An 11,594-nucleotide genomic window follows, 5' to 3' on the forward strand; every position below is an offset into this window, starting at 1 on the left:
TTTCCTTTGAAATCACAATGCTGTCAGTGTTGATTTTAGAACCAAAACAAACCCACCGGAGAAATTAACTGAAAATCACTTCGATTTTCACTACTGTATAAAGCAGTACGATTCAAAGTGAAAAGCTATTGGTTTGGTAATGACTGTTTTGGACATGAAAGTAAATATAGATGATAAGGTGGTAGAAAGTGTTTCGCTTCGAAACGCACCTCTCTAACAGATGAGATGTAGTGTAGTGGGAAAACTGATGATCATGAATCTCAAGGTCCTGGTATCGAATCTGAGTTTTTTTAAATTCTAGTTTTGAAATCAAAACATTGTCAACAACGAATTGAAGTGAATTTCCATTTAAATTGAAGAGGCATGGAATGTTCTTTTTCGAATGTTATTGAATTGATAACAAACTGATTAGACAGTAGTGCGAATTCAAGTGCCAATCAGTTCATATCAGAGTGCAGATTTTTTACCGTGTAGTAATCCCAAAAATAACGACAGAAAGGTGGAAACCAACTTCTACTTCATTATCGCATCTCTGATCAGCGATTACAGTATCTCCGTTTCCACCAGTGCACAGTGTACAAATCCGAGCGAAAAAACGGACGCAATTCAGTTCCGGCCGCTAAGTAAACGACAAGTTCCCATTCCTAAGCAAAAAACTCCGAGGAATCGAATGGTGCCAACTCCTTTCCTGAAAAACATCGGCAAGTGTCTCATTTTGGTCATTTCCCTCTAAATATGTCAAAAATACTTGAACATATCAAACCAAAATCCAAAAAAGGTAAGGGGAAACCCTGAAAATTTCAAAAAAAATATGTAGCAATGTCAGGCAACTTAGTTTAGTAAATGTTTTCCACTTTTGATCATAATAAGTGTCTCATTTTGCCCAATATCCCCTATAAAATGAGAATATTTGGGAATTTCGGATGAATTTGAACAAAAAAAAAAACTATGCACAGTCGTTCAAAAGTAGTGCTACTGTATGGAGAAACCTCAAATTGATCATGTCTTGTCCAACACATTCAGATATGATGTCTCATTTCGTCCAATATCCCCTATAAATTTAGAATATTCAAGAATTTCGAATGTATGTCAACAGAAAACCGTGCAAAGTCGTTCAAAATTCGTGATACTGAATGGAGAAACCATTCACACTGACATTTCTTGATTGATTGTTCATTTGGTTCGATCCTAAGCTCTGACGTCTTGAGAAGGAAGACCTTCCGACTTCCGAGATTATCTTGGACTTCTTCCAAACGCAAATGGCTTCGAATGAACATGTCGTAGGCTTATCCCACTCCTGATTTTTGTAGTGAAATACGTTGTTTCAGTTGAGGCGTTTATTCAGGAGTGATCTGTGTTTAGTCCAATGTCAAAGTCTTATCTAAGTCAAGGCATACTAATTGGGAGTAGCTCAGTATAGCGCTGTTTGCAGATCAGAAGGAATTTCTCAGCCTATCTTGATGCATGGGAAATTCCTTGCCTGAATCGCTCAAGAAACCGGTTTTTCTTTGATCGCAGTACGCAGTTGCGAAGAAATGACAGTTCAAATGGCAGTCACCGAAGAAAGTTTCTGTCAGGAATCACTCAAGAAGTTTCTTGAGCGATTCCTTTCGAACTCGAAACTGCGCTTATATGACTAATTAAATGTGAGCACTAAGTACTTCAAAATCTGTATTGTATTGCATAACACAAAATCTAGCGCCATACTAAAATTAGTTATTTAGAGAGACTGTTCCATCTGTTCAGTAGATTCTTCTTACTGAAAGCGAAGGATTGAAGCGCTGTTTAGTTTATTTCTTCATTTAGTAATTATGTTAGAATTGAGCAGCATGTATGATAACAAAAAGAACACAATCAAACGAGCCATAATTGCTTGTTTTCGAATATGATGATTTTGAGAGCGTAGGATTTTACTAATGGATCCGTGACCTTATTTCTTTCATCGTGTCATCATCATTGCCCAGGATGCAACTCAATGGACGGCGAGGTGACTTTTTTTTTATTTCAAAGTTTCAAAGCGTTCGATCGAAGTGTTTGTTGCATAGTGTTATTATGATGCATACCGGCAAATCGGAGGAAAGGTTTTATAGTGATGAAATCGCGTGCATGCTAATAGTGGGAAGCTGTAACGAAACCCATGGTGGTAACAATTTTACCCGGCCGGACGGTACTGTCGATTGGGATATCGTAGAGAAGTTCTTTGCAAATGATTTGGGTAAGTGCAATATATGATGAAATCTTGATGATATTTAATACATTTGTTTTGTGACAATATAAGCATTCGTAAGGCCTGAAGTACACATGGTAAAACATTGGACAAGGAAAGCACTCAAGAGACAACATCTGTTTGGCACTAATGAAAATTCGATCGACTCAAACAAGATGTTTCAGTATTGATTTCTTTTTGGACAAATATTTGACGCTGTGTACTAACAGCTTGGGAAGTGTTGCATACACACTAAAAATAAGTACTGTAAATAAATATTAATCAATACACAAAATAAGTATTGGTGAAAAACTAGTTTTTTGTAGACATTCTTTTTGTGATTTTTGAAATGGAAGTTTATTTTTAGAACTTCTTTTTGATGTAGAATGCACAATAGTTCGAATTCACGTTTTACCAGGAAAACAAAAATTCTGGTTATCGTTAATTTCAGGCGTTTGGTGTCCTCAGAGAAGTTGTTTGCATTGGATTGCTGCATCTTTTCCAAATAAAGTTTGATTAGCGTGGTCCTCGTCTTAACTCAAATCTGGAATGGAACTTTTTGATATTAAGTCATATGCTATCGAGTTCTTCACCTTTTATCTAGCTCTTAATTTGAACGAAAGATCTCTAAGTTGAAACTCACTTAGAGTGATCCCTCCAAAAACGTTTTTTATAACAATAACTTTTTCATTTGATTTTTTACGAAGATGTGAGTTTTGGAGCATTTGAAGAGCAAGTAATAGCGCATATTTGTTCTGAATATTGCATGTTGCTAGGTCTTGTCATTCAAATGTTATGGGCAATTTTGACTTAAAAACAATGTCTTGAAATGCTTATATCTCATGGAGTTGGTACGATAAAAAGTTTTCTAAGCGGAATTTGGAAGGTTACATGTAAAGCCAAATTTGGAGCAAAAATAACGAGAAGAAACCTCATGACGAAGAGAACAAGCCTGCTGATAGTACCCTCCATCGCCCTATGTAGTTTTTCGATTTTTAAGGGGATTATGTCCGCCAGGGTCACTCTGCGAATCAGGACCACCTTCGATTCCCATTTGACCAGGTTCTTTGCCGAAACCTGGACTTTTTTCAGTTTCCGTCTTAAGCTACGGATACGCTTCACTTCATCACCGGGTTCTGAGTCGTGTAGGTTTCCGTATAGGATTACTTTAGGAGAGATGCCTCCATGAATTCCCACCGATGATTGCACCAGGAAATCCTACCGGGAGATTCCGGTGGGACTTTCTGGAGGAATCCCCGGCGAGAATTTCAGTAAGAATCTCCGGAGGCAATTACTGGTGGGAGTTCTTGAAGAAATCTCCGGTAAGAATTTCTAGAGGAGTCCCCGGAGGAAATTACTGGAGGAATCTACGGTTGGAATTCTTCGGAAATCTTCGGTGGAAATTACTGGAGGAATATCCAGAGCGAACTCCTGAAGGAATCTAAAATTTTCACTGTGCAAATTCAACATTTTCTTCATAGAAATCTCCAGCAGTTTCCTGGGATTCTAAAATTTGTCCTTCCGAGAATCCTCTGTCAATTTTTCCCGCTTCCCATGAATTAAGAAATCCTCCTGCATTTCAGCATCTGGAGAAATTCTAAAAAATAACTCCTAGAGCTGCCGAAGAAATCTCCACGAAGAGAAGTCGAAACCTCCAGCAGTTTTTTCAGGGATTTCTCCGCTACTTCCATCAGAGAATCCTACGCCAACAAATCCCTTATGGGAATCATAGACAAACAGACGTAACACTTGCGAAATTTCCATCGACCACGCTTTTAACGATCATTTTAAATTTTCATAGTTGTGGCTTTCACAACCAGAGGCGCTCGCATCGTTTTTCAGGGTGGCCACTAAATTTCTGTTTTGAAATTCCCGTCTTTTTCCCGGTTTTCCCGGTACCATTACTAAACTTTTCCAGGTTTTTAAAGTGCACATTTTTTTAGTAAGAAACGCCCAATTTTCGTTTCATATGGATAATAATTAACATGTAAAAATGCACTTGCAATCCTATGAATACTATATGTACTAGATATTTAAAGTTAAACATTATTCTTGACGCAATGCATCTATGGAAAAACAGAAGTAACCACCAATGATGACATAAAAGACGTATGCTACACAATTACTTAAATATTTTCGTTCAGCTCCAAAAAGTCCATAATTCAGGCTTTCCCTCACACATCATTTTACTTATTTTCTTGTACTTTAGAAAAAAATAAACAAGTGTAAAAGAGGTAGCTTACTATGATAAATCTATAATACTCGGATACTTATTCAAAACGACGTATCAACATAGGATTTGCGTGTATTATACGTCGTTTTGAAAAAGTATCCGAGAATAGGTAAGATCAAGGTAAGTAAAAGGAAGGTAATCCAATATGTCAGATTACACCAGCCGCCATATTGGAAAACCTAACGACAGCTGGCAAGTTTGTATTTATTTTTTTTTTTTCAGAAAAGAGAAGACAAACAAAAACTTTCAGCCCTAGCAACGTAGCAACCTCACAGAAACCATTCGCGCTTAACTATCTCAGCACTAAAATCGGACAAACTCCATGACACTCATCGAGTGTTTCCTACTTACACGGATTGCAAATTAGCTCGTGCACCCACTCAAGCTAATATTTTGCAATATTTTCGGCAAAGCAATCTCTTTTGGTTAATAAATCGACATTGTATTCATAAAATTTGCTAAAATTTTAAACCTGGGGGAATATTACTCATTTTATGAGTGCCATGGAAATATGTCAACATTGGTTATCCGTTTTGAGAATGTTGTTGCCGATGCGGCGCAGCAACGTATCTGTAGCGTTCTGCAGCATAAACAAACTGGCCGGCTGTCACCTCCATCCCCCCGCAGTGTGCCGCACTCCCCGCATCCACTTACTGCTTATACGCTAACACCTTCCTTATAAACATCTTGGGTAAGATATGCATATAAAATCATCAAAGGTCGGACTCAAGCAATACCTTCTTGGTGGTTCCGGAGAGACGTAGGGTTTGGCGACCATAGGAATGGTTTAGTGGGTACGAGGAGAGAGTAGTCCTGGATTTTACTTTTGTTGTAGAAGACGGCCTGTCAGACCTACACTACCTCAACCTTCTGTTAGGGTGTCTGTTGAGCAGATTATCCCCCTATGGTTTAGAAGGAAAAAAAAAGGTCGGACTCGATTATCCAGGACATGAAGGATAACCGAACCTTTTGTTTAATTCATTAGCGTAGGTGCCCTAACACACCTTCATTGGTGTTGTTTCCGGGGATTCCTTCTGGATGTCCAACAGAGTATTCCCCCAAGAACTTTCATCTGGAGATTCTTACAGAGTTTTGTCCAAGATTTTATCTTTAGATTACTAAAAATATTATCTTGGATTTCTTCAGTAACTCCTGTTAGGGATTCCACCTTGTATATCTTTAGTGGATTTCTCCAGATTTCTTAAGGAGAAACATCAGAGAATACAAATATGGCTGCCACAATGGCCGACTTGGTGCCCTGCTCACGTTACAGCACCACGCTAACACTGAACACAAAAAGCGAGATTTTTTCAACGTGTTGTACAAAAAACAACAGCGCAACCGCTCGAGGGTTAATGGATTTATTCTGGAAGTGGTTACTTTAGGAAATTTAGAATTTTAGTCTATTGGCAATTAGGGAATTGAATTTTGGTCTGGGATCATGAATTCGATCTAGGTCTAGGGATTTCTCCTAGAACTCCTGAAGGATTCCCAAAAGAAGCTCCAATATGTCTAGAAGCTTTCCCATTGGACCAATGGAAGATTCCTCGAAAAAAAAAACTCCTGCAGTAGTTTGATGTTCAGGATTCTGGAGTATTTCCAGAAATAGCTACCGTAAAGTTTTTGTAAGAAATCCCAGGAGGGCTCCCAGAAGGAACTCCTGGATGATTTGCAGGAGGAACTTCTGGAGGATGCCCAAAGGCAACTCCTGGAGGACTTTCATACGCAACTCCTGGAGATTTCCTAGAACAAACTTCTGGAGGGTACCCAAGAAAAACTCTTGAAGGAAACGCAATGAGAATCACAGGAGAAATCCCAAAAGCAAATATAAAATAAAAATAAAATTCAGCAAAATCTCTAGGAAGTTTTCAAAATCAAAGTTTCAGAAGGAACTCCTGCTGCCTACAAGTTCTAAAAAAGATCTCCTGCAGGAATCCTGCAAAGAACTCGTGGAGATGGATGAGTCACAGAATGATTTCCTGAAAAAATATCAGAAAAAAACTCTGTAAAAAAACCAGAAATAACTCCCGATTGATTAAAAAAAAAAGCTTTAGGAGGAATTCCAGAGAAAAATTCTAGGGAAACCCCAGAGGGAGCTCCAGAAAGAAAAGGAAAGATTTTTGGGAGGGATTTAAAAAAATAATCTGAGAAGAATTCCCGTAGGAAATTTTTAAGATTGGAGCTTGATGAATCTTGGTTATGATTTTCTAATCTATTAAGATTCCTGATGGAATTTCGGAAAGAATCCAAAAAGAAACTTTTGAAAAAATCTCAGATGTAAGAAACTCTTTCCTCGGAAAAAAAAACATCGAATTCCAAGAGGTAATCTAGCGGTACAAAAACCTAGAGGCTAGAGGAATTCTAGAAGAAACTTTTTGGAGATTACCAAGTTCTGTTTTAAGGAAATTCCAGTGATTGCACAGGCGAATTCCTTGGAATTTCGTAGAATTATCCCAGGAGTATTTGGGTTTGGCTTTGATTTTGCAGATGAGGTGTAGACATTCGAATAGGCTCATTAAGTTACTTTTAACAACAGTTTTCCCGGTAATCATCTCAAATTCCCGGCTTTTTCCCGCTTTTTTCCCGGTCGTCGCGAATCCCCGTCTTTTTCCCGGTTTTCCCGTTTTTCCCGGTTCGGTGGCCACCCTGAGTTTTTCTATGCGTTTGACGTATCACACTAGCGCCTTCTGTTGACGACATTGCACAACACAGTGATTCGTGCAACTTTTCCACTAGATGATGGTAGTGTGAACTGGGCGATGGATTTCCATGAAAATCGTTCAAGGTGTTACGTCTGTTTGTCTGTGGGGGAATCTCCAAGGAATTACTTCCATCTTGCAACCATTTTTTACGAAAGATGCATTCTATGTGTTGTGCTGGTAACAATGGTCTAGTGTAGAATTAGCAACTAGTTAAAATACACAAAAATAAAAACAAAAAAAAAATGGTAACAATGGTAAAATCAGGTTTATTTTTTTTAAATCTGAAGGAGTGAACTGAAATTATCGGCAGCTTTGGTGCTGCAAGGGCTGTTGGAAAGAACCGTCAAAAATGAATCACCCCTCAATACAGCGTAAAAAGCTGGATAGCGGAAAGTGCCCAAAATAGGTACACTTGTTCAAATGGTTCTAGACCCTATGTGCCCCAAAATCAAACTCGCCCCGAAAATCTCAACCAAGGGTCGAACCAATATTTTCTTCTCTTTTTGAATCAAGTCTGGGAATACTCTATCCATGCCAGGGGACTTCAATGGCTCGAAAGATCTCAAAGCCCTCTCTACCCTGTCCCAAGTGAAAGCTTCATTTGCAACCTTTATTGCTTTTTTTTGAGATCCTGAAACCCATGATTAGATCTCTTGTGGATCTGATTTAGCAAATCTAGAGTCTTGGTCATCGATGCTCGACTCAGAAATTGAATCAGGAAAGTGAATCTTGCTCAATGTATCGCTAGGCTCTACAGTGAGCGAACCGCCTGTCTTTTGGAAATTATCCAGACCACTGAGGTGGTGTTTTGAAAAAAAAATGGATTCCGGCCACTACGAGTGTATTCTCTACACTTTCACACATTTGAATCCATGGTTTTCGTTTGGCTGACCTTATGTCTTTGTTGTAGTGCAAATGTTAACAAATTATCGGCAAGCTTTCAGGAGATTTTGCACAGAAATTCTACAAGAATTTTCTGCTGAGTTGCAGCCTGAATTATTCAAAAGAAACAAAATAGCACCACAAAATACTTGTGAATATCATCATAAAAATGCATCATTCTCAATATGCAACAAACGATTTTGTTTTATAATTTCACGAATTCACTCGAATCATCATATAAAAATTAAAATTATGCATCCAATAAATGTTTGCCAGGGAAATTTTCTGTAGAAATTGTAAAAAAAAATCTTATGGTTTATATCAAGAAGCATAGACAGACGTAACACTCTCGCAGAAAAATGTGGTGATCTAGAATAAAATTGATTTAACAATTATCGGAGAAAGAGTAACTGACTTATGTGAGTTTTTCATAATTTTGAGAGTTTACCGCTAATGTACATACATGAGTTGCATATGTTGTGACTGCTTCTGCTTTTACTAACTATTATTTCAAACTAATGAATAACAAACAATGTATCTTTCAGTTTCCCACGACAAGCCTTTGACCTACGAACACTGCAGCCGCCTGACACCCAAGTTCCGTACCTTCCTGAAGCAATGCCCAACCGTTCAATACCAACCTGAGAAGCTAGCGTGGACAAATCGATCAGATATGATAGCCTTGTCACAGCAAGCATCAAATTCAACCGCCACACTGATACTTTCATCCGTCCTCGAGTATTCACTGGGAAACCTATTCCTCACCAGAACTGGTTCTACACCACCACATCTGCTCCGAGATCTACTAATGACCGACGCCCTAGCGGCAGAGCAAGGTGAAACTGTGATATATCTTCTGCGTCTTCTGCTGGGCAGTCCAAATGGCGTCAACTTGAGAAACTTGGTCTGGCATGGATTTTTGAGTGACGAAGATCTAAGTCCGATGTACAACAATTTTCTGCTGCTGATTATGACTTCGGTTGGGAACATTTTGGACAAGCGAAACTATTCCATGAAGCATCGGAGTTGCTCCTTGGATGCTCAGTTACTGCTCGCCAAGATTGAAGCTGAAAGTTTTAGCGAAATTCAGTTCAGAACCTGCCTTGCAAATGACCGACTTGTAACGGAACTACTGCAAAGACCTAAATATTCCCACGCCTTCCGATATTCAAAGTCAACTCAACTGAAACAAAAATGCATTTTCACCCCACATTTCCAACAGCTGCCCGGGGGATTTTAGATTCAATTTTCATCGTAGGGTCTACCTACCTCACGTGCGGCATATTGGAAGCAACGAAAATCGCACCATTCGTTACTGATCTAGTTTTTATAACCCATCATCGTCCGGTGGTGGCCGGGTGCGATCGTGTTGCACCGCGTTAGGTCCGGTCGGTGTGATGCAATTTCAATTACGCTTGGGACAACGATGGGTAATAAACCCGAAAGAATGATATAGAACCGCGACATCATATTGATCGCGCTGGAACAAAGATTGTTTATTTTAGTTTCGAAATCAAGGCGCCGAATTGGCCGGGTAAGGTTCTGAACTCAGGTGAACCTTAGCTGGAATGTTCTGAAATTGAGACACCGTATTGGCGGCATACGGCGCCGGACTTGTTTTGCACTCAATTTGTTTTGACTTCGAGTAAACTGAAAGAAAAGAATGTGGGGGTATAATTTCAACCAACATCCGCGGCCGGGGGCCGGCTAGGGTTCACTGTGCCCAAGTAAGGTACACTTCAATAACAAAGCGGGTGCTTTGTTTTGGAGAATTTGGTGCCAAATTCCAAAGACGATGAGGATGATGATGGTGACGATGATGATGATGGGGAGAATGATAATGACGTCGATGGTTGGTTCAATTCTTTCACACACCCAAGCCTTGTATACGCTCAAGTGAGGCGGGGCTAGAAGATGTAGGCCTTGGTGTAAAGATTCTCAGTAGGTTTTGTGCGAACACGCCCAAGTCAGGCGTGGTTAGGAGATTTAAGTTTTTCGTTGGTATTAATATTCTTGGTAGGGCTTGGGATACGCCCAAGATAGAAGAGTCGTGATGTTTTCAAGAAGAGAAGGATTTTAATTACGATGATGACAAGTAGGATAGGTAGAGGTCTAGGTTTTGGACTTATTAGTATTTTCATTTGGTAGGGTTTTGGATACGCCCAAGTTGGTTCGGGCATTGTTAGGAATTATCATGCCATCTTCGGCAAGACGAGAATGATCGTAGGAATTTTAGACACGCCCAAGCTGGTTCGGGTATTGCTAGGAAATTTAGGCTATAAATACGGAGGCTTTGGCTTCAGTCGGGGAGTCAGTGAAGACAGTTCGTAGAGAACAGTCAGTTGTCGAGAGTTCGGTGACAACGTTAACGCAGGCAGCACATCGGATAAGTCTTGAGCTCCCATGTGGGACACCTCTAGATACTGTCCAAATAAAAGCTGTAGGTAGGACGTAGTAGTCGGGTCAAGAAGAAGCTGGAAGTGTCTCTAGTAGTTCGGTGAAGAAATACAGATAATGTTAAGATGATATAAGAAAAAGTGAACCGTTGTAATATAAGATAAGTGATGGTTTGTGATACTTCAATATAGTTTATTAAAACTGTGTCGGACTGTAATGAAATGAAAGATATCACATTCCGTGCAGTGTTTAATGCAGCCCCTGGACGGTACAGGGCGCTTCATATGGTGACAGCGAAAAACTGTTCGGCAATTAGAACAGCGGGACGCCAATTTTCTGATTGGAAGAAGAAATCAGTGTCAGAATCAGTGAAAACCATAAACATTGAACAGTTTTGAACAATTGACAAGAAAACAATGTTACAGACTGGATGGAAAAGATGAAATTCGTGGCAGCGCAAGTGATAGTGGAATACAACGTAGCACCGAATTGGAAATAGCAACGCAACAACCTGTGTATGGAACCGAGTGTCTGGACCAATGGACATTATTCAGCCTGCATTATTTGATGGTATCGTGAGTATTAACCTTTTAAATGATTAAGTGGTTTGAGATGGTTTAAATTTTTTGTGAGTTGGTTTGAAATGATAAAAAAAAATTTACGATATGAACAAAAACATTTTAATTGAAATACTGTTGTGGGAAAAATAAAGAAGTTATTAAAAAAATTTAAAAAAAAAGGAAATTATAGTGATTTTCAATAAATAATGGAAAAATATAACAAGAATAATGATTTCAAGAAGAACAAGTGGATGAAAAATACGAACAAATAACACTAGTTAAGAAAATCAAAGGAAAGCCGCGGACTTCTGTTAACGATTAAAATTATGATGCATAATTACGTGCTGATTTTGAGACCGTATTTAAAATAAGAAAACTAAGAAGTGCAGTTTTTTTTTATTATACGAGACAGTCGCAACCAAGTTTTTTTTTAATTTACTTAGATTCAAAATCTCAAGTTACAATTCACCAAATTTAAATATCTTTTTTGCAATAATAGGAAGCTGAATGTAATATGTTTTGAATATCTGATTATTTTTTTTTTCTCGATTAGATATTGATGAGTGTTGGGAACAATCTCCTTAAATTGTAGCAAAATATTCAATAAATAAAAC

At 38.7% G+C, this 11,594-nt stretch overlaps 1 protein-coding gene across 1 annotated transcript; it reads left to right on the forward strand.

Annotated features, from left to right (window-relative positions):
* Positions 1 to 1,851: 1,851 nt before the first annotated feature.
* Positions 1,852 to 10,624, forward strand: LOC134285152 (endoplasmic reticulum membrane-associated RNA degradation protein-like). The gene is made up of 2 exons (XM_062845340.1): positions 1,852 to 2,215; positions 8,569 to 10,624. Exons 1-2 carry the CDS (start codon positions 1,966 to 1,968, stop codon positions 9,261 to 9,263), a joined length of 945 nt encoding a protein of 314 aa, XP_062701324.1. The 5' UTR covers positions 1,852 to 1,965; the 3' UTR covers positions 9,264 to 10,624.
* The last annotated feature ends 970 nt before the right edge of the window (positions 10,625 to 11,594 follow it).

The sequence above is a fragment of the Aedes albopictus genome, chromosome 1 (assembly GCF_035046485.1).
Source record: "Aedes albopictus strain Foshan chromosome 1, AalbF5, whole genome shotgun sequence".
NCBI lineage: Eukaryota > Metazoa > Arthropoda > Insecta > Diptera > Culicidae > Aedes > Aedes albopictus.